The sequence below is a fragment of the Acanthochromis polyacanthus genome, chromosome 10 (assembly GCF_021347895.1).
Source record: "Acanthochromis polyacanthus isolate Apoly-LR-REF ecotype Palm Island chromosome 10, KAUST_Apoly_ChrSc, whole genome shotgun sequence".
Lineage (NCBI taxonomy): Eukaryota > Metazoa > Chordata > Actinopteri > Pomacentridae > Acanthochromis > Acanthochromis polyacanthus.
Window position 1 is genome coordinate 11,251,917 of NC_067122.1, and position 27,949 is coordinate 11,279,865.

General features: G+C 39.9%; 1 protein-coding gene across 1 annotated transcript in view; it reads left to right on the top strand.

Annotated features, from left to right (window-relative positions):
* The window catches only part of slit3 (slit homolog 3 (Drosophila)), a 303,620-nt gene that overhangs the window by 174,728 nt on the left and 100,943 nt on the right, over positions 1-27,949 (top strand). Inside the window, 3 exon segments of the mRNA XM_051954454.1 lie at positions 2,729-2,784; positions 2,787-2,799; positions 6,840-7,003. Coding sequence (XP_051810414.1) covers positions 2,729-2,784; positions 2,787-2,799; positions 6,840-7,003 — 233 coding nt within the window.

Here is a 27,949-nt window from a genome sequence, read left to right on the forward strand (position 1 = left end):
GCTGGGAAAAATGGCCACAATATAAAACATAGTTGTGGACTTCTAAATGATGTTTTTAGTGTTTATCTTGGCCTAAGTCAGTCCAGTCACTACTTTATTAAGGCACAGAGATGTAGAGGGGGGCTGAATGGAGTGAGTGGGAGAATAACTGACAGGGAAATTGGCAGAGGGAAATTATTGTTATTCCACAATTAAATTATATATACTGGGTGGAATCACCCCTGACAGGGCTGACCATAGCAGCGCTCCTAATGTGTGCATGTGTATGTGAGAGTGAGTGTGAAACTTTTATCCGACTACCAAGGCCACTGAGGCTATACTGGCAGGGAGGAGAATGTAGAAAGAGAATCGGAAGGAGAGCGAATTAAAGAGAAAGGAAAGTACTAACATCAACAGAGTGAAGCAAAAACAGTCTATTTTAAGGCTGAGTGGGTGTTAGGAAAAACACAGCAAACCCCCAGTAATGAACCTATTTTGAACAGTTTGTGACGACAACAGAGTATGTAAAATAAACCATCCTTGATTTTCCGCCGGGGAAATCGGACCGCAGTCACACTGTATGTTTGGGGCGAAAAACATATTGCAGATGCTGTGAAAAACCCTTTCATCTTCAATTTGGGCCATTTTCTCAAGCAGAAATCTGACCTTGTCCTTGTCTGAAAGCATTAAAAACACACTGTCAAATGTGAAAATGAATGGGTTTCAGATATAAAAAATGGCCGCTCAGTCTTCATTCTTCATGAAACAATGACTCTTTGAATACACAAGGTTTCGGTGATATGTAAGTAAACTAGCCCTATTTTCTATCCAGTGAAATTAATGATCCATGAAACGTGGGCAAAAACAAAGAAGAGGGTTACACTAGCTTGTGTTGGTGTTGGCTTCAGCAGGCCACCAGAAAAATTAGATTGTAGTATAAATTTTAGAGATCCCTGGATTTTTTTTTAATGTAACAATGATCTCTCATTTACTCATGTTTAACTTTTTTTCTGTAAAAAAAAAAAAAATGACTTGAAGCCATTTGAACAGTCTCACAGGTTCTAATAAGGAGTCATTATTTTTGAAGTATAATGTTGTATTTCTCCCTAGATCTATTGGGAAATTTCCTTTCTGCTTATTTTAATCATATAGGAGCAATACTGCCAAGATCTGTTTCAAGGTCATTTACACCTCAAATTTGATCCATTTATTGCTTCATTACAGACAGATCTGATGGATGATATGTAGTTCATTTGCATTATCTCCACCTTGACTTTCTATCACTGCAAGCTAGTTCTGATTTGAAGATGTTGCCAGGAGATCTATCTTGCTTGCTGTCCTCTTGTATCAGGAAACAAAGTAGCTCTTGTATGGTGCACGTTTTCTTTAAAAGAGCACATGATGAGGGATCTGCTATATCTCCCCACCCTCCACATGTTTCGTATATGCAGCTTTATGAGTCCGTCAATGAAATCAGATCCCCCCGTGGATCACTTTGATGAAAAGCCTTTTTTTCTGCATGTGTTTTTTTTTCTCTCCTCTCATTTCTGTCTCCATTTCTGTGTGCAAAAATCTAGAGAGAATCAATAAGTGTTGTGTTTCTTCATTGCGCCGACTGGGACTGCGTATGTGTTTGGTTGTAATGACAGTCAACCTTGTTTTTCATTCCACTTTAGGTCGATACTGCATATGAGACAGAGTGTAGTTTATGAAGAGCTAATAGTCAGAGACAGCAGTGACCTGGTTATGAGCTAGAAGAACAAGCACATATCAAAGAAATGTGTGTTCATATGTGTGCGCATGAATAAATAATGAGTTAAAGCTCAATATGATGACTTTGCGCAACAGCGGCACCCTGAAGAGAAAGTTAAAATTCAGAGATGCTGTGTCTTAGTTTTCATCATGAAAGAGAACCAGTGATGTTAGCTTTATGTATATTATAAATTGTCTTAGTGAGCTTTAAAATTACAATAATTTCCTGAATCCTCTGTCCTCAAATAAAGAAAAAGCATCAAAAATACACAAAAGGGGCAATATCTCATCCACAACAATGAATTAGTTTCTTAATAAACTACATTAGATGATTCCTGTTGGTCATCAGCTCTTTACATAAATTTGTTAAAAATAATTTTCACAACCAAAGGGGAAATCCAAAATGGTTCCACATTTAAGTCATGAAAAATACTTTTCTGCCTCATTGTGATTTCTCAGAAGCACAAAATGTTAGTTTTTTGTTGGTTTATGTCATGTAATTTAGCAGTCTTTTTCAACCTTTCTGAATTGTGTCCTTTCAAAATAAAGCAATGTGTACTCCCTTGTCAGGTTTAATATTGTGCATTGTAAGCCAGGAATTGACCACCATAGATTATTTGTTGATTAATTTTAAAGTCCAATGGGAAAGCAAATATATTTATGTAAAAGTAGACATAATTTGACCATTTGCAGAATTTCTTTATCGTTTGTTTAGATACCTTCAGTCCCCTCAAATTTATTTTGCCGTGTCTTTTAGGGTTCTTGACTCACAGATTGGAGCCGGTGTCATAGAAAAAAGTCTTTATTGTCTCAACTTACTTATTTATGGAAGGCTATCAGTTCAGTTTTCCTCTGTAAAAATTTAAGGGCAAAAGGGAGCAAGGACTTGAACATGTATTTTGGATGAAATTTATTTGACATTTTTAACCGTCAGACCAATAAGTGGCACCAAAGACTGTGTTTTTCTAACAATCAGTTTTTCTGTTTCTCTGTCCAGCACCCTCAACAACAACAACATCACCCTCATCCCGCTGTCCAGCTTCAACCACATGCCAAGCTGCGGACACTGTGAGTATAACGCACAAAGACACACCACAAATTACAAACATATACTACAGACACTGACACACAGACTGTGTGGTTGCACATACGCACATGCACACAGTGGTATTGGTTCCTGCTCAACATGCACTGAACACACAAACACACACACACACACAAACACATCATGGGCAGCAGAGCTTGTGCATGATCATCTAATCATGCCATAATAAGACACCAACTCTTCTATTGTTTCATGACTGTGAATAATCATGTGGCCAGTACAAACACACGGACGCACAAAGAGATGCACAGATACAGACAGGGAAGGAGATGGATGCAGTGACAAATATGTGCAGGCACCACACACATTGATACACACACACACACATACACACTTGAGTAATGGTAACCTCATTAATACCACAAGAAAGGCTTGTTTAGGCTCTACAGTTCAATCTGCTTTGATTCATTAGAGGAAACCTAAGTTACTGATGGTACTGATGTAAGCACACACAGACACACACACACGCAGACACTAACAAACACACACACAGAGTTGTGCTCCAACACGCATCCCCGGCCAAATCATCTCCTCTGACTGATTTGAGGGGGGCTTTGATTTGTGTGTGTGTTATTTTCTGTGTTTAGTTGTGTGAAGGAGATCTTACAGTTGCCAAGGCGATGGCATGACATCTCAAGGGAGTTTCTGCCCATAATCTCGTGGGACTGTCTGAGAGGCAGACCATTGGTTGCGTTCCTGCTGGCCACACTGGGGTTGAATTCCGCCTAACCAGCATGCACAGAAAGGGATTTCCTCCCCAAATCACCATTTTCAAGGGGCTCTGGTGTGGTCACACAGCCCTACTTAACATTCAGAAATGGGGATTTCTAAATACACAACACAGCTACATACAAGCAGGATAACATTTTGCAGACGTTCAGTTATCTTTCATGACCATATTTTTGTTGCTCATCTTTTGACCGACAACGTCCGTCAACAGCCAATCCTAAAGTTCCCATTTTGAGCGTACTACTGTAGTTCTAGTGGCGATACAACTTGAAATCAGCCCTTTAAAGCTGGATTTCAGGCAGCAATCCAGCTACACAGTTGCCAGCTGAGTGCAGAGTTACCAATACCCAATATTTTTTAATCAGAGACCCTCGTCTGCTTCTGTTTTATGTCAACAATGAGTGACTGCCTCCTCTGATTTCCTTGTTCCTCCTCCTTTCTTCTCTCGTTCTCAGTGTTTCTTCATCAAAATTCTTCCTTCCATCTTCTAAAAAAATGCTTTATTTTGTTTTCCCTTTTTCCTCTTTTTATTTTTCTCTAATATGTCTTTACTGTGTCCTCTTGCATTCCTTTTCTCCTTACTTTGTCTTCACCTGTCCTCTTGTCCGCTTTCATCCTCCTTTTCTGTCTTTCATCTCCTTTCTGTACATGTTTATATATCCGTTTACCCTCACTTTCCTTTCACTAATCTGCCTCTTCACCCTCCTCATTCTTCTTCTCCTTCTCACCTCCTTCTCTTTATTAAATTTTGTGTTTGTATTGAGTTTGCGGCTTTTATAAAAATGACTCATTCAATCAAAAGTCTTGAAATATCCCTGATATGATTAGCAGGGAAAGCCTAAAAATGTGTGGAAACTTCTTTAGACACAGAATGGTTTACTTCCCCTGTAGCCTTTGGCCAGTGTTATATTTTCCATGTCAGTGAGTGTGCAAGGGGGACATGAAAGTCTGCAAGAGTTTGCATCGACCTCTCTGTGGATGTTAGCCTGCAGTCCAAAATTTGTGTCCACACGGGCTGTAGTGAGCATGCACAGAGTACCTCTACTGTGCATGTATGGAACAGAGTCCTCCAGTGGACCACAAGTGAGCTACAAACTAGTATAATAGCAACAACTACTGTGTGTCCATGGCGACTGCAGCTGCCCTTGTTCACATACCCAAGGGAGTTTAATCGAGGCTGTAAGATTCTGTGATGTCTTCATACATTTACAATGCATGTATTTAATTTCCATATTTTCTCTCTTAATAATCCACATTTGTCTCTGTGCTATTCTTCCACTTTTCTTTCTCTTTTTCTGCAGTGTCCATGTAGTCTATGAGCGGTAATAACATCACACCATGGTGTCTCTCATTCAGAAATCTGAACCACTGAAAAGATTACAACTCCTACAGCTTATGTGTATGTGTGTAGATGTGTGTGTGTGTGAGAGAGATGCATACATATCAGACTCACACACACTCGCCAATCCACCACGCCCATCACCTTTAGTCACCCGCAACCAGTAAGCTCAATAGACACAATCACACTGACTTACAGCTACACACAAATACATTCCACACACACACACATCCACACAAACACAGCGCTTTCCCCATACCCCCTGCCTGTTCCCATTCTCCCCTGTGTTTTAATCCTACTTGTCAGTAATTAAGGCTGAGCCGGGGGTGGGCCAGGACGTGGCTATCTCCAGGCGGGGGTTTGACTATAAACTGGATTTATAATGGGAGAGCGGTATTAAAACCCACTGCCCCCGCTGCTAGCATCAATGAGACCATCTCTGTTCCATAACAGGATTTGTCCTCTGCTTTATTACAAAAGGAGGCCTGTCTTCTGAAAGGCTAGATATCCCGGCTGGCATATAATACGCTGACAAGACATTCTGCTGTTCATCCGCCCTTCTCCTCCTCTTCGTCTCTCTCTCTTCTCTCTCTCTCTCTCTCTCTCTCTCTCTCTCTCTCTCTCTCTCTCTCTCTCTCCCTCTCTCTCTCTCTCTCTCAAGGTGTCAAATGCAGCCAGTGCAGCCTGTAGAGAGTCTCAGCTCAGTGAAAGAACACCTGATGCGTTCTATATTAAGCAGCACCTGTTAATTAATGCTTCAAGTGAAATTTAAAACCGCCTATTAGTGTAAAATGTTACTCCAAACTATGTAAAATAGCAAATGGCAATTCTCATCAGCATCTTCAGTGGCGTCACCCAATGGGAGACTCAGCTATAGCATTTAATTAAACTCACTTACAACATAATGCGAAGTTTAACATAAGTGCCAATTCATGGTTTCCACGTCCCCATGGCTGCAAGCATCTGTGGGACATAAATTTCATTATCTGCCCAAGTCTGCTCAGGTCAGCGGAAATAGTCCTTATGAAAAGTGTGTGTTCTGTGAATTACCCCCAGCAACAAGGACTCTGGAAAAATAAGTTTCCATTGCTTTTTTCATATGTACATTTTCAGTGCTATGACCACAACAATGGAAATGTTAAGCATCTCTATTATATGAGAGTAGAGGGCAATACGAGAGATGAATACAGATAAAACCAAAACTTAGTGATGGGTAGATGCCAGTAGGTGAAAAAGTGCCTCTTATCTTTGATATCATCATCAAGGGGCACACCTCATTTAATCACATGTCCAATTCTAGCCTCAATAACAGCCAGCCAAAATGACCAAAAATACTCAAAAGAAATCAAAAATATCTTTCTCAATTCATTTATTTGCTCCCACGTCTCTCCCTCTGCTCATTTTCTGATTTCGGTTTCCCCTTTTAATTTCAGCTCCCGTCTCTATGTCCACTCTTTTCATATTGTCCAATTAGTTCTTTACTTTTTTCAACCTGTTTTCTATTAAATTCAATTCAATTTCTTCACCTTTCCAATCTCTTTCTACTTCACTCTTCCGTCTCTCTCTGTTTCTGTAATTTTTTTTTTTGAATATGTGTTCTGTCTCTAAAGGGAGTCATATTGTCACAGACCTTCGAGAAATGACAGCGGAGAATATTACTGTGTGTCTTTGTGTATGAGCGCCTGGTTTTGTGTGTGTGTGTTCAGCAATAGACGCATGATCCTGGTCAAGGATGTAAGCTGTGTGAAAAATTGAACCAACTGTATTTGAATGTTAACTCAAACACATTTGCTGCCACCGAGTGAGTGTGCTGTGGATTAACGGAGCTTCTCTCCAAAGTCAAATATTCAGATTGGATAGTCGTCGCATATTCATTTGAAAAATTAAATGAAAAACAATATTTCAGTGTGCATTTCTTCCTCCTTCTCTTCTCAGCCGTCTGCACTCCAACAACCTCCACTGTGACTGTCACCTGTCCTGGCTCTCTGATTGGCTCAGAGCCCGGCGGGGTTTGGCTCCCTTCACCCAGTGCATGGCCCCCGCCCACATGAGGGGCCTCAACGTCCCGGATGTGCAGAAGAAGGATTTTATCTGTAATGGTGAGTCGACATTAACACAGATAAAATAGATCCGACTCAAATATCACAGAGCTTTAATGGCATGTCTTCACATTCATAGAATTACTAATCTTCAATGGTCTTTATTTCCTATCAAACACCGTTAACAAAGTGTTTTCACTGGCTTTAGAATGTAAAAATATTTATGGAGAATATGCCGGTTTTGGTTCCCATGCGACCACATGTTAATACATCAACTATGATAGTGTTACAGAGAACTACACCACGTAAAATCCTACATTTACTGCCACAAAGTTGACCTATTTAGCAACAGTGATATGCATAATGTATAATTTAGAGAGTGGAGTCAAGAAGAAGTTGACTGTTGACTGCGGTGCTGTTGACAGCTGACTTTTTGACGCCTTGTTTAACCAAACAGACAATGTAGTTGACCTGAGGATCATCATTACAGGCGGTGCTGTTATCGGCTCCAGACAGCACAGCGTCGAGTTTATAACACTGAAAGAATTACACCGTGTAGAGCATGCAATCAGCCAAAAAGCCAGTAATGTTATCAGCTGCAGATAGTATAGGCAGTGTTTATAGGGCTCTGATTCAGCTCTCTGTGCTAATAGACTGTCAGGCTGCTTCTCTCTCTCTCTAGTCCCAGCCTTTAATTTCCCTCTTATCCCACTTTATTTCCTCTTACATCTTTTCCCAACCCCCCCCCCCACTGTCCCTCCATCCCTCCTCCATTTAGAACAAGGTGACTCTGCAGTAAAAAGTCCAACACACTCCATTATACTCCAAGAGTAACAAAAACTTCATGAAATTCCCTGTCCCTGGTGGACCAGCACTGATTTTCTCATATGTCTCTCTCTCCCTTCAACGCTTTGTCTCTCTCTCCTCTTTCCCTTGCGTCACCCTCTCCTCTGTCGTCTTTTCACTGCCTCCTACTCTCAATACATGTCTCCCCTCTTTTTGGTCTCTCTCACTCTTTTTCGAGGGTAGGGTCTCTATCTTTTCTCTGGTATTGTTCCTTTCATTGCTGCCCAGTGGCTACCATACATGTTGCCGTTTTATTGGAATTTTTTTTTTTTTTTTTTTTTGTCTTTTCAACACAAAACAGCCACACACAGCCATCACACCACACACACCCACACCCACACACACACCGCACACAGACCCTTTTCGACCCCCACTATCAGATGACTGCTTTGGCTGAACATGCAAGAACTGGCAAATACGATTTTGTATTCCTCTGCTAACCTAGGAAGACAGGTATATGCCATAATAACCACAAATTTTCCCCGGGGTGTTGTGTTGCTGTCCTATGGCATTGTGCTGATGCGAGGTCCTGTCATCCATCTTACTCAACCTGTCAGTCAAACTACTAATGAAGTACGTAAATATGGGAAAGGTTTGAATGTGACAGAAAACACTGTGGCAAAGAATTCTTTAATAATAACGTTCATATTTTTTATTCGGCTTAGACCGTGCATCATATCTTGGATGCCTATCTTTACAATATTCTTCTTATCTAATCAGATTTTCTAAAATTCTGAATCCTCTCAGCATTTCTTATCCTGTTGAGACCGTCGTCAATGTCTTCGCCTCTCGCACAAATGGCTCGAAAATTTACTCACAGTCTGTGAATAGTGGTCCGGTGTCCTGTCGTCCTGCTGAGGACTAGATTACAAAGCCCCGGAATGTTCACACCACTGGAGATAGGGTCATAACCCCATCTGAAACAGATTAAGACTCGGCACGGAATCCCAGCAGATCATATTTGTTCTATACCAAACGAATGTCCTCGGCAAGAGAGTGCAATAGTCCTATATAATTCTCGCTAACAAAAAAAACCAACAAATAACAATTAATTTTTTTTTCCTCTTTTTTGCACATCCGAAGGGACAAAGTACATACTGAGAACAAAATACGAAAGTAGCTCCTAAATAGCAACGAAAAGTAACTCTCTGTTTGCCTCAGACTGACCTGACACCTTTGCAATACCCCACCAACCATTAGACACATTGAAGAAATTACAAAAAATTTTCAAAATGTGGGTGGGTTGGAGATTCCTGAAGTTTAATGGATTTCTCAGTATTTGAGTATGGTATACTGCAAACTACCCTTGGTGGCACAGTGTCAAAAGATGCGAAAATGGATGTTTTTATTATTTTTAAGCATATCACACTACTGCAAGGCATTTGCACTGACTATCTATTCCTTTTTGCTTTAATGTTGGTCAGCTGCAGTTTCCTCGCCTGCAGGCTTATAAACTGGCATTGTTAATTGGTTGACAACTTTTCCACAGAGGAAGTACATTGTTTTGTGCATCTTCATGGATTATGTATCAAACTATACACATGGTTTGATTTAAATTCAGCAATGTGCAGATCATTGTTGGTTGCTATTTAACAATAGGTTTTTATGAGTTTTTAAAGGCCTCTTAAACATGTTATATGTATTTTTTTTTATATATATATATTATATAATGCCCTTATCATAAAGCAAATAAGCAGTCAGTCCCCAATTGCCTGTAAGCATTTCTGCCTAAAGCAAAGTGTACTGGTGGACAGCCATTAAATACTGGATTTCAGAATTAACCTGGGTCTCATATAGAGCAATGGCCGCATCAAGATTCAGTTTTGGTTTAAACACATATGGCTGGATTAACTCCATAGTACAGCTAGCCCTTGTGTGGAGTTTTGACAGTGTTGAGAGAGTCGTAGTTGAGGCTGGTTTGCTTTATGCCTTTTGTAGTAGTAGCAAAGGATGGGGTGAGGAAGAGGAAACTTCAACAGATCTGCACATTCTAAAGAGAAGCAACAGTGGTAGAGTGATATCAAAGTCTTTAAGGCCAAATGGATTTTATTTTTATGACCAATGAAAGCCTTTTCTAGTTGGCAGTTTGGATATAAAGGGATGGAGTTTCTAGGACTTTACCAATGACCCAGAAGAATTTATCAAGTGTCCATGTTGTTATATAGAAACTAGCAAAGCCGAAAGAGTATTACTGATTCCTCTGACCAATCAACAATTTCTTTAATGAATACATGTTCTACATCTATGTTATCTTTAAAGTTTCCAAAATTTACACTATTTACCAGAGCCAAGAACAGAAAGGATTGGGTCACAAATTTCATCTTTTCAACAATTCATTGAACTAACAATATGTGCATCAGTTTGGGGTCGGCAGAAAGATGAAAAACAAATCTATCTTGAAAATGTGAATATTTAATCAAATTCACTTTATTTCTCATGTCTTATAATGTGGGCAAAATAAAGTGTTTGCCTTAAGGCAGAATTTTGGTTCAAAATAATAATTAAAAAAAAGTTCGCCTTGGTGCTAAACAGAAAGCCTACTAGGGACCTCAGGTGCATCAACAGTCATAATGATGAAAATCTTTGCATCTTTGGCTTAAACTGGGTCAGGTGAATGTTAGACCTTAAACACAGAACGCCGCTGGAACAAGTTTATGGAAGCAATTAAAATGGAATAGTTCAATAAAATCAAATGGAAGTGGAGCCCCAAGTATTTTCCAGTATTTCTTAACATCCTGTTGCTGGGCAAAAATGGTTGTACAAATAGTTGGGGTTTTTTTGTTTGTTTGTTTGTTTTTTTACATTTTTAACAAAAAAAATAAATTATCAAAAGAAATGCAACTTTTCTTTATTCTTTTTTCATTCTGGCAATTAGCTGTTTGCAACTGCACTTCCTGGTTGTGCTGTTTGTGAGCCCACAGTGAGTAAAAATGTGACAACAAAACACGGGTCAGGGGCTTTAAAAAACAGATTCTTGCATGGCTTTCTGTGATTGGTTCAACAACAGCAAACCACGAGAAGCCCTGATGCAATGTTCACTCAGATTCCAATTTCAATTCGCAATTATGAATATACTATTTTAAGTTTATTATTAAGACATACAGGCGTTTACTACTTGCATTCAATACTTAGCTACTGGTGTTGGTCCTTTTGGCTCATCGAGGAAGATATCGATCCTCCAACAGTTACTGTATATTGTACAGGCTATAGTCACGCTTTTAAATCACAGGCGATAAAATGTGAGTCCAGTTCGTGTTTGGGAAATATACGCTGTAGCTTGGATTTGCATCGAAGCATGGACACATCAGATAAGGTGCAGCTGTTTCATATGCCCTCACATTACACCCTGCAGTGCCCAACAAGACACACCTTTTATCTTTTTGCAAGCCATCCACGTCCTATATTGTTTAACTTTGTTTTTCCATTCTGCCCTGTTCTTTCTTCGCTTCTCTTACCCACTTTTTATTGTTGATAAATTTTAATTCAGTTTCCCACCGCTGGGTCCCACCCTGCCTGCACATCGACACAACTCAAACTACCTCAGGTGCTTTGGAGAAATGTTTCACAGTGTAATATGTTAATTTCTTTCAGCCCAAATAGCAATACAAAATAACACAAGTTAAAAAAAAAAATATCAGTGCAAGGGTTTTTTTTTTAAAAAGCACCCCGTGGTCTTTTTACCTTCTCCTTCTTGTCATCCTCTCCTTTCTTTCTCCCTCGGTTAACCTCCCAATGCCTTATGCCTTCTCACATTTGCAGTGCAGGATGGCCGTTTTTGTTTTTGAATTATGAACTACATCCGCTTTAGAGAGAAGGTGAGAACATTGTGTCGTCGCGTGCAACACATAGCCAACACCAGCGCGTTGTGTGGTCCTCTGCCATTGCAGATGTTTGCCTTTCAGTCTTTTTCTGTTTACCAAGAATTTCAACAATGGACAACTTGGAAGCCAGGCCTGAAAGATAACACCAAAAGATATAGTAACAAGCCTCATTTTTCCTACAGGGCGTAACGCAGTGAAAGGTAGAGAAATGAAGACGTGATAGCTGGGCTTTCCTCGCAAGTTGGTTTACTCCAGATTTCCATCATCCTTTGGCCCCTACCTTCGCATCTGTAAAATGGCAGGGAACGTGGCTAAATTCAATTAAGGTCATGATCAGCAGAGACCAGGGAGAATGTCAATCGCTTTGTCTGTTGTATCATATTTACGTAGGTTAGACAGCATATTGTCCCTAACAGTTGTAATTTTTTCATTGGAGTGAAAGGCTTTGTAAATTCAGTTTCGATGTTAATTTACTTAAACCTCATACAGGAAAAAACACTTTAAATATATGGTTTAGTTCCGCCTAGAGTCCAGACTGAATTAGAATTCTGGTTTTGTGGAGCTGCCCTTTGGTACAAACTGACTTTACATTTGACAAATATGTTTTCTCTTTTCAGCTGTTATTTTTTTTCTGGCTTGATTGATTTCTAAAGCAACGTACATTCTATTCATTTTGACGAATCTCAAGTTGATATGAAACCACTAGGTGTCCTTGGCAGCTGTTCAGATCTCAGTTCAACAAGAAGTGGAACAGTGATTATGGTGAAAACATGACATTAATTCCTGTATGCTTGGACATCCCCTGAAGCTAATTTGTCATTTGCCCAAGTCAAAGGCCCTCTTCCATATGTTCGAATCCTATTTATTTGCATTAATTGCCTCGACGTCAAATGTCCAGATGGTATCACGCTGAATGGCACCAATGATCAGAATACTTCGTTAAATGGTCACAAAGAGGATTGGGATTGATGAGGGGAAATCCTCATATGGTTACGTCATCCAGCCTCTACTGCTTTCTAAACTAACAAATAGTCTTTCTCAAATTTCCAGTTGGGAAGCAATAAGATCTCCAACATGCACACTCTAGTTGAAACAATAACACTCCCTAAAGAAACAAAGAATTGCAGCAACTTCCAAAAGCAGGTTTTTTCTTCTAAGTTGTTTGAGTTTGGTTTCACTTCAAAAACAAAGTGGAAAGTTGGGTTAAGACTAAAAGTTTATAGCAAGAAGAATTTAATTAACTTTTTTTTTTTTAAATTTTATTTTCTGGTCAACCAATTTTCTTGTAATATATACAAGTTCCACCTCAAGTCAATAGCATTCATAAAATTAAACCGATATAATGTAATTGTAACATTTTCCCGCACAGCTGCTCCTCTACAGAATTCAAACTAGCAGAAGCCATAAAGTCCCTGCCTAGTTGAGCACCAGACAATTATCAACAAATGCAGTCTTCTTGCTTTAATGTTAAACCTAAAAAGTCTCTCGTGAATTTTTTGGAAATTTCTGCTGTGATTTGCTTGGACAATGGCCTGAAAAAAACATAGAAATGGCTTTGTTGAGGTTCGTTCAGTATAAAAAACAGCCAAGCAATCAAGTTTTTATTTCACTTTGGGTTTTCCAGCATGTTCCATCCACCATTCATTCTTTTCACAAAAATATTCTGCTTCAAGCCTCATTTTCAAAATTTCCAAGCAAAAGTTGTTATGATTTCTATTAGCTGGCATGTTAATTTTCTGATTGAAATGAGCAATGTTTGTTGAAATGCACTGGATGGAAACATAGTTACAGTGTACTCCTTCTGTCGTCCCTGTTCTTCCATTAATTAGTTAACTGGTTCACACTGAAAGATTCGTCGCAGCGGCCAAGTTGTTGCAGTGTGTGTTTTAATGTGTGGGTGTGTGGCTTCCCAGTGTCCAGATGGTAGCAGAGGGAAGCTTTGGAAATCAGTTTTGCCCAATAGGCCCTTATGATAGGACAGATTAAACACAACTAACTAAATTATATGAAAGGAAATAATTTTTGGGCCCCTCCTGGTCTTGTCAAACATCCAATGAGTGGAAACACAACGACAGCACACAAGGACTATGATGCACATGATGGTAACCAAATACAGAGAGCCCACACAGAGAAGTCGCCCTCATTGCCAGATTATACATCATGTCACCGCTAAATCAGGGTGCTTGGTGAACAAAGCTGTCAGAGGAATCCAATCATAATCACAGATGATGAAAATCCGTTTTACCGCGGATTGAAGAATTGGAGATGAGTACATGGCCTAGCAATACCGATCAGTTAGTTATTCCTCTATCTGGGAATTACAGGTGGTGAGGTTTCAGTCAAGGAGAAACTTATAAACATCTCTCGGAGCTGATCAAAACAGTCCTATAGAGTTTGAAAATTGAATGGTCTGAAGATATTTCCCCCATTGCCTGAGAGTCCTTGTTAGCTTTGGAAATGGTGAGATTCCTTCTACTCACATTAAGGATTATCATGTGTCCAGCGTGACATAGTGGGTGTTGAAAGAGCCAAAACCACGGAGCAAAATTGAGGCATATTTAGTGTTTTGTCTGCCAGCTTTCATTTAATTGTTTAGTAACTTTAGGCCAACCAAACGTTGACTAGGGAAGCTTCATGGTCAACAGTTTCACTCGTTTGGTCAGACCGTTTTCATGTCAAAGGCAGCTTTTACCCCTTTTTTAAAAATGTTTTTGTTTTTATTATATTTATTTTTTTAGAAATAGAACAGTCAAATAGTTTATCTCTAGAAGTGATAACTTTAAAGGCTGTTACGTGGAGGCCCTTGTCAAACAGCTTCACATGCTGATGTTTTAAGCCTAATCAGCAACCAGGTCAATCTTCACAGAATTCAGAGTTTTAAAATCTGGTCCCTCTGTGGACATTCCTCCACTGGCGGACAGGTACTGATGTGTCTTACATTATCAGCAATGGTTGGTTTTCCAGAGCAGAAGAGAGGAGCAACCATATCAAGAGATGGACCGAGACAACCATGGTAAAGCCATTGTTGAGGACTGGGAAAGCACATGAAGGAGCCTCTAATGAATAACTCACATTTGAAAGGAAAGGATTATAGTTTCTGAAAGCAGAAAATAATACCGAGCGTTGGCATTGGGTCAAATAACGCATCAACAGTGTAGTATATTACTTTTCATGGCCAGAAAGGGGAGACAAAAATTAAACAACCTTGGAGATTAAGTATTGATGAATTCAATTGTCAAACTCATTTTTTTCAGGGTTCACTGGAACTGAACAATATGGTTTTAACTTTTAGGAGGATCAAAAACAACTTGTCAATTACATGTTTGCAGTTAATTTGTTTTTTCTTCCCTCTGTAATTTTACACTTTTGTAAGTAGCCCACGGACTTGGACTGGACGCCTCTAACAGCCCAGTTTGACACTCTGGAATAATGGTCGCATGCCTGGTAATTTCTTTGCGAGGATATACCATCCTGTCAAGCAGACATTGATTTTGACTGATTTTTGCTAAATCCCAGATTTAACTGGAAATGTAGTCTTGTTGCAAGTGCTTGGGGGCCTGAACTTCCTAGCTATGGTAAAGTTTGAAAGTTTATAGTGTTTGAAAGGGTTGATAGGTTAGACAAAGATTGTAATTATGATTTAACTAAAAAAGTGAATAGCAGTTGTGAATTTCAGTCCCTCCTGCCTGACTGTCCATCAAGATGTGCCCTTTCTATTGTAACACTTGTTAATTTGATCAACATGGGATAAATCCCTGACAATATTTATCGCTGTACTTCAGATTCTAGACTCAAAAAGAACAGTACTGAAAGTAGACAGGCGTTATAATGAGGTCAACTTTAGCAGTTGCGCAGCAACAAGCTCATATTGGCTGATCAGGCGTGTGCCAGTTTGCTTTCCTAAAAAATAAATAATAAATAAAAAATTACATGCCTTTTTAATTACAATACCAAAACAAATGGGCCCACAAACCCATAATGTTGATAATCCCCAGAACTTCCACTTAATTAAATTTTAGACCTCCATTCCATTTTAACAAACAAAGATTGTCCTCACACCAAATTCAAGCCTCATTTTTCAACAAGTGGTTTAAATAAAAGAAAAAAAAAACTCTTAGCTTTACTGACTTTCGACAAGGCCAAACCTTATCAGATTATTTTTATACGTGTGTGCTTTATATCACGGGGTCCGGTTTAGTGGTCCACCACATCGGTTTGGGGATTCGTCGTAATCTTTCGCAAATCAAAAATTTATAAAGAGGCGACGTGGTACGATGGCGAACAAACCTCTTTAAAATTTCTTTCCTGAAATCACCTCTAAAAAAATTAAATTTGCAAAAATTGCCAAAGGTTGGATTCAAAAACAATCTCAATCAGTTTCTTGAAAGCCTTGGAGGGTTGAAATAATTATGTTGCGAGCCAACCTTTTGGGCCCCCTATTGGGGGCACCCCCCACAAAAAGAAAAAGTGGTTTAATTTATTTTACTTGTCTTTTTGAAAGTCCAAAATCGAAATTCCCAAATGCCCAAAACTTGTTAACAACCTGGCAGTCGGTCAATATCAGGATGAAAAACATGAAAATGTGGCTTTCCTGTGGACTGGTTTCTGTTACACACACTATAGTGGACACCCAGTTGCCAAACATTTTGAGGGGGTTTGGGCAAAATAAGATCTCAAATTTTGGAAAATATAACCATTTAAAAAATTAAAAATGAAAACATTTTTGGGTGGGTTTTCTTTTGAATTGTAGTTTTCTTGAGTTTTTTTTTTAAGTCCCCCCCCCTAAAATATCAACAGGAAATTTTCGTGTTTTGTGTTATGACTGAAGACCTGTAAAATAAGAATAATTCTATTGTACACTAAACCATTTTAATGTCCGTTTTTTCACATTTTTCTCTTGTTTATTCTTTTTCGTATTTGGACAATCCAAAAGCGAAACCCAAAACTTTTTTTTGGGGGCCTTCTTTGGGCGATCTAACCTGTTGAAACGGGCAGACATAATATTGAAGGTGTGCCTGTGGTGCAACTATAGTAAATATAGCTTTTCAGACACTCCTGAGGACTTCTCGCCTCTCAGATTCCTTTTCACAGACTCACACGGGTGAAATGCATACAAACAAATGTGCTGCCCCCTGAAGCTTCCGATGTATATTCTGTGGCTCCACAGAAATCTGGCTTCTGTTTTGGGAAGGCCCAATCCTCTCAGGGTTAAAAGCTGACATCGACTGATATAAACATGGGGTGCTGCAGTGTGGCGAGCAGATCCAGGGCTCTGTAGAGAAGAAAAAAAGGATTTAAAAGGTTGATAAAGAAAAAGGGGGAAGAAATGGATTAAGCAATGGATAGATAGAGTTGTGATAGAAGAGAAAAGGTGAAAGGGGAATCAAAGATTGAGAAGAGAGGAGAGGGCACTAGGAGAGAAAAAATGGATTATGATGGAAGAGAGAAGAGGACATGAAATGGAGAAGACGAAATGCTGGAAATATGGGGAGAAAAAATAAAAAGGAGAAGACAGGCGCAGGAAGTAAAAGAAAAAGGGATTTAGCAATGGGGGGGAATCTAGAGGAAGAGGGAAGATGAGATGGGGATGGGGGACAGGGGAAAAGGATTAAGGTGGATTGTGATTATGCTTTTATGTTCTAAATGTCTGGAGAGCAGACAGTAACTAACAAAACCTCTGTTTCTGACAGTTGGTGCACAATTTGAAGTTTCTTCCTTTTTACTGCATGAATCTGCGATTGTGTGTACCACGCTGTGCTGAGTGTGTAAGAGGCTAAATGCCAACTCATCCTTCTCAGTTGTTGTAAAGAAAACACGAGAAAAGCTGGAAGATACTTTCAAAAATGTGTCTGCCCTTTGTGTGCTTTCTGTGTCTGCGATCCATCTATCTGCCTCGCCACGGCAGAAGAAGACGCAGAGGGATGGATGATGGGAAGGAGGAAGGAAGAGAAGAAAGGGAGGAGGGAAGGGAAGAGTGGAGGTTTTCACGGTTTGTTGGGTTTCATGGAAAAATTGGTGGATGTGCTGGTGAGGGGCCTGAATACCTAGAGCAGAGCGAATTAAAGTAAAAGCTAAGGATGGATGACAGTGGGGTAATGCAGGGTGCATTTTTCTCGTGGGTAGTTAACCTTTGGCAAACACAAAGGTTTATCACGTTTTAGAATCCCCTCGATGCATGGGGGGGAGTTGTAAAAAGGGGGAGAGATAGAGGCCAGGGTTAGTGATGAGAGAGAGGGTAAGATAGGGGAGGAAGGAGGGTGCCCAAAGTCTGAGAAGGAGAACGGGAAAAAAAAAAAAATAAGTATATTTGATTGTATATTGCAGTAGTATTGTCGGTGGATTAGGCCATGTGAATGTTTTTTTTCACGTGGAGGCACCATGCGGTCTTTGTACAGTCGCGGCGTTGTATTCTTTGATTAATAATCGTGAGGGCTTTTTGCTTGTCTCTTTTTAAATGGAAAGTTGTGTCATGGATCGTAGAAGCGCCGCGTAAAAGGCTCCTTTAATGATTGTGGCTGGGCCTAATGTTATGTAAATTTACTCCCTCTTTCACTAGCAAGAGAGGAGGGACAATCAATTAGTTATTATTAAGTTATGAAGGGCATGCGCATATCAGGCGAGTGTACCGGAGCAGTTTGGGTAGACAGAGTTCTTGTGGGTCTAGTCGTAGGAGGCTGACATTTGCGGGAAGAGTGAGAAATTGTGTATATTAATATTTTCTTAGTGCGTGTGATATTTCGTACATAAGCTAGGGTCTGGGCTTTAGTTATGGCATATGGCCTCGCTTCGCTCTGCCTCTTCATACTGTGCTGCCCTCTCTCGGTCCCTCTCTCTCTTCTTTCTCCTGCGGTGCAGTGTGTCGCTTGTTGGGTTGTCCATGTTTTCGTGCGTTGGTTTTTTGGTGGGCGTGTCGTGCTTTTTTATTATATCCATAATACGTAAATTGTCACTATTTGATGGAACCGGAGAGGAGCGAGACTATGGTCTTGCCATGCTCTTGACTAGGCTGTACGCCAAGGCAGCGCCACTTCAGTGCACCGGATTTCACTCTCTGGGCTCATCTGTTTCCTCTCCTCTCCTCCTCAGTGCATGGCCATATACTAAGACAATCGAGCAGATGCTGGTCACAGCTTATCGACTCTCATCAACTCTCCTACTCCTGAAAGTACTTAGCTTATCCCATTCCTGATTCTTAAAGATCACGCAACATTCTGCAACAGATCACCACCCGCTATGCCACCGAACGACACCAATTGTCGCACCTCCTAACAGGTACTAAATTCAACACGACACAACAATAAAACAACCAACAACCCGGACTCTCATCTGGACTCTAGTGAAAAATAAGAATAAAAAACCATAACAGCTAGAGTGTGTGTGAAGTATTGTACTGTCAACAAGTCACTTTGTGGAGCCAATAGTTCCGCTCGCAACATAGTAGTGATGTGTAATGGCAGCATGCATAACCCCGAAACAATGACAAAAATAAACAAAGAACAATACAAGAATAATTAATATGAAGCTAATATCCCACGCATGCAATCAGCACCTTTATATCAACACGGACCACCACTAAACTACTAACATGACAATACTATAGATCCCAACAAACCACAACTAAACCAATATACCCAATAATAAATAATAATTAATCAAACAGAGCGAATTACATTACCCCGTACACAATCACAGAAACAAATCTGTACCCCTGGACCCCTGTTATTCTCAATCACCACAACACACACGCAAACTATATCAAGAAGAAAAATCCAACGATAAGAAAATTAAAAAAAAAAACAACAACAAAAAACCCAACATAAACCACCAACGAGTAAACAAATACCCACTTCAAATATCATAATGCTAACTTTGTCCACACTGCTATAACCCTCGACCAAACTTCAAATTCACATATGACTTACACAAGCTGAAGCTCCACACCGACAAATATATTACAAAATCCTAACAAACAGCCAACAACAAGACAAGAATAACAAATAATCATAATTCACTCACAAAAAAACATAGTATCAATTCACAAAAGAACCTCTCCCCTAGAAGTTAAGTTGAATTCTTAAAATAGACTACAAGATACATTACAAAAATATCAGAATTCAGTACTCTCATCCAAGTCTTATATTAACAACATAACTTATTTCTCTTTCATTGCGTAAGCATCACTCATACGCTGTTTTATATCACTCACTAGAACTTCTCATGTCATAAAACTAATCCCATTTTTGTGTCTAAACATAGCACTTTGACTACATCTACCTTTGCGGCTTCTCTCTAACAATCTTACAGATCTGTGGAAGTTCCTCTGTCCACCCATCCTTCTGCTATCATAAGCTCATGCACACCAGCGCTCACCTAACGAACTCTCTCAAACACTCACCTCCAAACAGAGGCTAGCTGACTATTGGTATCCCAGCATGGTTTACCAAAGCTGATCTGATGCCGGCATTGCTCTATTAGAGTATCTGAATCAGTATTTAATGTCTTGTCCCATAATGGCTTGAGCTGATGCGCAATTGGCTGGGATCTGCCTTTCATTTCCACTGCTTATGGATGACAAGCGCATTCATTACTTTCGATTAGTATTTCCTCCACCAGCACGAGCAGAACCTAGCAACAGACATCTGCGCCTGACTTTCTCTCCCATCTCTCTCTCATACGCTTGTGTTTAGTGTCATAAAAGAATAACATGTGTGAATCCATACCTATTCGCTGGCTGTAAACTAAGGACAGACAATGATTCACAGGCTTGGATTAATCAACCATGTTGTATAGTTTTGATTACATGTCCATAGGAATGCACACATGCTCTCTGCTGAAACGATTTGGACATGCGAGGATCCCACAAATTTCAGCACATTGCGACCATCGTAAGATGGGTCTTTTATCTTCACGCAGCCCTACGAGGAACCAGGCTCCCTACATAATAGCAAGGGAAGAGGCGAATCTGAAAGAGGTCCAGTTGCGTGTGAATAGGTAACAAACAAAAAAAGCAACCGCTTGGTAGTCTTCCGATCTCTCATCATTGTTCTAAAAGCTCCTCCTTAATCTATATCACATCACTTTTCGATACCTCTCTTTCTTTTTAGTGTGCTAGTGTATACTGTGAAGTCAGGAATCATGTCCTGTGCGTGCTCCCTCTTCTGCACTATCAGTACTTTTTCTCTTTTTCCTGGGTCCTTTTTCACTATTTTCTAGAGGTTTTTTCTTTCATTCAATCCATTTCCCTCTCCTCCACCGCTTTTCCCCCTTTTTTCCTTTCGTGTAAAAATGTTTTCATCTTCCCTCTCCTTCTCACTTGTGGTGTCCGTGTCCCACATCCTTCAATCTATCTTCTGTCTCCTTTTCATCCATTCTCTCCTTTCTCTGTGTTAGAAAGCTTTAAGTTAAAGGCCATTCAGTAAATCAGTTTCTTTTTACTGTTTTTGGTGCGGCGGAATTTTCTCCCATTAGAAATTTATCCTTGTGTGTGTGCGTGTGTGTGTGTGTGTGCTGTAGGTGCAGTTGGTTCTAAGTTCTTTTTTTCGGGTGCCGCGCAATGCTTTTTGCCAGGATGAAAAAGCCGTTTTATTGTATCCTTTGTTCATGTACAGTTCAGCAAATGTTTAGTCGTTTGACTTACACACACACCACAACACCCACGACACACACACACACCGATCACAAAGAATTGAAACAGTGTATCTTGCCCCGTGCTGTGGTTTTGCATTTCTTTTACACATTGTGTTAATGTGTGGATTGATTCCCTAGTGAATTGGGACACGTTATAATGTTGCACGTGTTATGGTTCCGCTGTGTGGTGCTGAGCCCGCCGTGTCACTTGTGTGTCGTCTGTAGCTTGCACCACTGCGTCAAACTGGGAGTGTGTACCATTTGACCACAGCATACTCACATACTCAGTCTAGAATGATAATAGATAATATAAGATAGCATCCAATGACACGTTACTGTATAAGATCACTGCATTCATCAATACACACTTGAGTGACTTGACAGGTTGAGTTTAGTGGAAGACAGGGACCTGCCGTCAGCACAATGCATAGGACGGCAACACCACACCAGTGTATGCATTTCTGTCTCTTATTAGCAGAGGATTCGTGTGCGTACTGATCTGTCCAGATTTGCTTAGAGCTGCTCATTGTCACTATGTCGTATTTTGCAGGTTCCGCACCATCACAAGTCAATCTTCGGGTTGTTCTGTGTGATTGGTGCTTCAGTAGGTGGGGGTGACTTGGTCCCGTTTCTCCACTGGAATTGCCGAGGCGCAGAACATAGGAGTGAATTATACGGAAAAAAAAGGATAGAATCACACATATTCTACTAGTATAATCGTGTCGACACCAAAGCTATTGCATGGCCACCTTGTGTGTGTTCCACTTGTGACAACAGAACAAGGATTGTGAGTGATAGAACTAAATAGTGCTTTTTTTTTTTAACTGAAACAGATGCCTGCAGTGCTTTGTCTGTCGTGCATCTACCTTTAATCACTGCACTGAAGAAGTGAGACTTCTAAAAGAACGATATTCCTTCTGACTAAAAAACTGACAGAAAATGTCAAGGAAGTTGTGGTGTCTTGCCTGGGTGTGGAGATATGTGATCGCGAATTAACAATGAGCGAGAGGAAGGATGAGGAGGAGTGAAGCAGTAGTGAATAGAATCGAACGGAGTAGCTGGTTGAGTCGTGGCCATGAGACACAGGGAAAGAGAGTTAGAGAGACCAAGAACAATGTGAGTTAATGTGTGTATAGGAGGCGAGACATAGTGGTTGATTTGAAGGACAGAAATGTCAAATCGGACTGTTGTCCTACGCAAGGTGGAACTAGAAAGTCTTATTGGGAAGGTTCTGTATTTGTGTTTGTCTTACTCTGTGAGGTATTAATAGGATTTGGTGAAATGGGAGCTTTTAAGATGCGGAGTTTCACTCGTTTATGTTGTTATTGTCTAAGATATTGTTTAATAGAGGCAAAATATACTGAAATTAGGTTGAGATGAAGAAAGAGAAGAATAAGAACAGAAGGTAGAGAAGAAGAAAGAAGAGGCGACAGCAAAGAAGAAGGATGGATGAGAGTTAGAAGAAGACCGGGGAGGCGATTAGCACTTGTCCCAAGACTTTCTAGGTCTCGCTCCTCGGTACATTGTCAGTGGACAAGTGGCTTTCGAGGGATTGGAGTTTTAATATACTAGTGTTGTTTGATCCAGAAGTAGACGTGGATGAGACACATATAGAGCGTGCGAGTTGAAGGATTTGAACCAACCAGGACGTTGTTTGATTTGCATGGCTTTAAACACATGTGACAATAACAGATGCTTTAAATTTTATATGTTAGGCAGCTGAAATCGTCTAATTGGCTGCTCCTGGAGGGAAATTCCCGTCTCATTTCACACAAAATCTACTGTAACACCAAGCAACGTGTTGGGAGAAGGCTATTAAAAGCAGGATTATTAATATAAAATTTAAGTCTGTGCTGAGGGACGATTACAAAAACCGGTGCAGCATTTTAATGAAATATCTGTGTTAATTCCAAAATCTATTGGTAACAACGAGTTCTCCTAACAAGTTGTTAATTAAAAATGAAAAAAGCAATTATTGAACCACTGAATCCCCCATTTGTCTGTTTTTTAGACATTCGGTGTTTTTTTACTTGAGATCACCAATTTAAAGATGTGGGAATCAGTGATAGGATTTAGTTTTTTTAAATTTTAATCATAATTAACAATGGTAATTTGTGGGGGTGTAGCCCTTCTCAAGCCAAGAATTCCCAAGCACGTGTCAGGCAGATTTTCTTTGATTAGTATCCTGCTGTAGTAAGGCTGAATTTGGTTCCTGGGTGCCAGTCCCCCGCGGGTTTGTTTTTGGTTTCCCTAATGTGGGTTCACTTGAAAAAATGATAGAGAGCAAGAGGAATAACAAAAGTGGTTGAAATGGTTTCAAATAGATTGGAAGCCCCTTGCTGGTAAAAGTCCAAAATGCAACCGTCCCCCCGCTTCCAAGCAGTATTCTTGAAAATTTTTCATTTCCCCAACCTGCCCTGATTTCTTCATCCTCACGTTTAAGTTCCTTTCAAGTAAGTTACTTTTTTGGATTCCCCTGGCCCCTCCGCTTTTTTTGCACAGCCGCAACAATGAAAAAGTGGAAATTAGGGGGCAGATACGAGGGGGATCGGGCAGTTGGCGAAAGATACAACATATTAGCTTCAATAAGACTCTGACCAGCTGAGTTGGCTCGGCAAGGATTTTTATTATACCATTCCCTGTAAATAACACGCAAGCCGTTGCCCTTGCCAGCGCACGCATGAAACGCACAACAGTTATATTCCAACTGAATGTGACGTTATAAAGGCGGTTGGTGTGGTGTTGGCGTTGTTGTGGTTTGGTGTGGGGGGTTTGGCCCGGTGGCGTGTGGGTGGGTTTGTGGTTTTACTTGTGGTATGCGTTTGTGCAGTAATGTGGCCACGTGTGCAAAAAAAAGGGCAATGAAATGACCAGTAAGCAATTCTGCTGCCGGAAACCTTGATTCCCTTCATTTTCAAAGCATAACCTTAACAACACCAACAACACAAAACAACCACCAACACTTCTCACGCACCATACACAAACCCAGAAAAAATTGGTATGTAAATATTTCCCACACATAATTCGCACAACACAAACACAAGACGCAGCCCTTCTGTTTCAGGTTCTTGGGGTTGATTTCGTGACCGCGGTAAGACACAAATGGGATGATAGAGATAACAGTGATTGGAAGGTCATGTGACTGCACCATCAGGTAGGTTTGCGTATTTGTTGTGCGTTCACCTACCTGTGTGTGTCTGTGTGTGTGAGGATGCCTGTCGTGCTTCTGCTTTGTGAGGACCAGTTCTGAGTTTAAGACATTTTCAGAAAGACGAGCCTCTCGTCTTCGTCAGGCAGAATTTTTGTTTGAGGTTAAGGCTTGTTTTTTTAAGGTTTGAATTATTATCCGTTTAGATTACAGTAGTGTTGCAATAATTAGTAAATTAGAACGATCACAGGTTATCAGCCACTGAATGCCTGAAAATGCACAGGTTCCAACTGAGGTTCTTCACTGTTTAATATCATCGGCAATTTGCCATATCTTTGACTCAAACCTATTTCGAATGTCACCTTGTTCTCTGAGCACATGACGAATTACAAGTTAACTGAAGGAAAATTAAAGAAATGAACAAAGATTGAGTAATTTAAATATGAAAGAGTTAAAATGTTAAATGGGGCTCTAGTCGTGGTGACATCTGGGATCTGGGTTTGCTGTGCAATTGGGATTAGGTGGATTACAAGAAAGTGGGACTCAACAAAAAATATAGAAATTCAACAAAGTGTGTCATGTTTGTGCTTGCTGTCACTGGAATGTTCATGTGGTGTGTCTGCCAGTATCCCTAATATAGTATTTCTGTCTGAATGTACATTCTGTGATTGCGCCAAGAAATGTCTCTTTATTGCTAAATGTGAATGTGCTTTCTTAATAACCATGTACTAGTTAGAAATACAAATAAAGCCGTATTGTATAAGCGACTATATATATAACTCTGCAGACAAATGGAAACATGTTCTGTGTGGTGTGTTCATCGTGTTAAAGTCTTGTATGTGTGGTATGCGTTCATGCTAAATTGAAAGAAGTGGCAGCTCTGTGTGGTGTGGCCACTAATGAATCTCCACTTTAATTAATCTAGTCATTTTTAATTAAGCCATTTGTTTCCTTGGTAGGCGGCTTTTCTGAGGCTTAAAATATGTTTCAGCAGGAAGCAGCTTATGACGACTCAGAGCTGAATATTTGGGCGTCTGGCTCATTTTAAAAATGGCTAAATGGAATTTCTAGTTTTTTTGGTTCAAAATAATGCTTGTTAAATTGTTTTCCGGAATAGGGGAAGTGATAGGATGTTTTTTTGTTGCTGTTATTCAATGACTCACACGTTAAAATTGGTTAGAAACAATGTAAAAGGATTGAAATTTTTAAAAATATTGACTCAGAAATGAAAAAAAGAATGGGTGTTGAAGGCGCCACTAAAAGCCTTCATGCTTTCTCTTTGTCGGACAAAAAACTGTTATATGTCCAAATTTCTTATTTTAAAAATATTTTAGCATGCATGATTGCATTTTCGGGTTTACGCTTTTGCTTCTTTTATTTGTCAGAAATAGGACTTTTTTTTAGTAGCTGTACTGGTTCTTCCTAAAAGAAAACCTCGTGATCCATGAGTGCTGCACAAAGAGCTAATTTCTGCACCCCACGAAATTTTTGGGGAAAGCCGGGTTGATTCTGTTTCTCATGTCCCGATTTGATAGTAGACTTTGCTTCCTGAAGAGGTTGAGGAAGAAGAGGAAATATGACTGAAAGAACCTTTTACATTCAATTCCTCTGATATCCTTCCCTTTATCATATGTCCTTAGATAGTCTCTTTTCTCTCTGGTTTCCTCCTCTCTCTGCTCTCTCTTTCATGGCTGCCAGGATGAAAAAAAGGTGGAGGATTGGTGTTGTAAAAGGCGAGCAGTGCCGGGGCTATGATTTATTTAGACCCAAAGGATCGTGGTTACTATCCCATCCTTTTGCCAGAAGAGGGCGAGACAAGAGAGATTTGGTGGATGAGGGGAGGCGGGGTGAAAGGGATGTTCACAATGGAAAGGCAGAAGGAATGATTTTGAGAGGAGTAAAGTGAAAGAAAGGAAGGGCATATGATATTTGGATGTTGTAAAAAGCAGCCGGTTTCCTGGACAATAATTTATTTATCCCTGTTTGGACCTGAGGAGAAGAAGTGGAGGAGGAGGAGGAGGAGAAACCAAGGCGATACAGAGGAAGAGATAGAGGGGAAGGAGGAACCCATAGATATGGAGGTAGATGATAGAAAGATAACGGTTATGAAGAGAGGAAGACTCAGAACAAAATAGACAGCTACATATTTGTAAAACAGATACAGGACAAATGCAAACAAATGCAGACTAAGAAACTTGGTTCATTTGTTGTAGATAGAAAACAAGACAAGAAGGAAAGAGATGTAGACGCAAAGGTCAAAAGACATCAGAGTGAAAAGGAGATGAAATGGGGAGAGAAAAGAAGGAAGAAACAACTGATGTGACATTTAGTGGGTAAAAAAAAAGAACTGAGATTGAATAGATTGAAAGATCAGAAAGTGAGGGAAGCAGGGAGGCATTAATTATTGGAATGGAACAAATGTCTGACTGAACGACTCAATTTTGGCGCTTTGTTTGTTTCGCAGACCACCAAGGCTGTCAGATAGACTCAGAACAGCGTTTCTCAGCGTAAGGTGGAGCCCCATCTGGGTTGCTCTGTGTTGATTTTCTGGTCTTTAAGTTTTATCAGCCTGAGCTGAAACAGAATTTTATTTCACTGGCCATCATGTAACATATTTATTATTATGTTTATGTTTTCATCCCTCAAATTGCTTAACGCTGGATCTTGAACAAATACGTATTCATCTAAAAAACAGTAAATGGCCTTCGTTATATAAATGTCCAAGCGTCGTTGCATAAACATTGAAAAAGAGCGCTTATATTTGCAGCTCAGTATCTGCTTTCTTGAAAGGTAAGCATCAAGTATGTTAAAATTCAGTTGTCAGTCAAAATGAAAAACACATGCTGTTTTATTTCAGTCCCTCCATATCACCAAATAAACTGCTGGTCCTTCTGATTTAATTGCTTTGGATTAGAGTTCAACTAGACTTCTGCTGGCAAAGTCAGCTCAGCTTTCGTGTTAATACCCGGTGAGTTTGGTAGCTTTCAATACCTAAATTAAAAAAAGAGGACAGAGTGTTTTGGCATCGAATGTTGCAAGTAGTATTTCTGAAATTAAGTTATTTGGCTTGCCTCAAAGGCTTCTTTATGAAAAGCATCGCTGAGAGGAGTCGTTTTTCAGGATAGTTTAATTGACATTCAAGAGCCATGGCAATAATGGACAGAGACACTAAAACTGTACTAGATTAAGATTTGTTTACAAACATAGATTAGATTGCAAGAAAAGAGATTCGAAACGTGAGTGTCACTATAGGGCAGTGTTACATCGATTTAATGGGAGAAGGAGCCAAAACGAACACCTGAAAAAGTCTCTCAAAAATGGCCTAAGGTGAACAGCTTTTATGTGATGGGATGTTTGTGTTCAGGTGGACGCTCCGACCTACCAGTTGCATGTAACCTGAAGGAGACAAGGCAGCAACAAGCGTTATTTTTCATGAGAAGGCTTCAACTTACCTGCTGTTAAGTATGTATACAGGTTATAGAAAAACCGAAAGTTACTGTTTTTACAGGTAAGGCAAGTAAGAGCAGCTTTGATGCAGAGAAACATCATGTTGGTTTGGAGCTG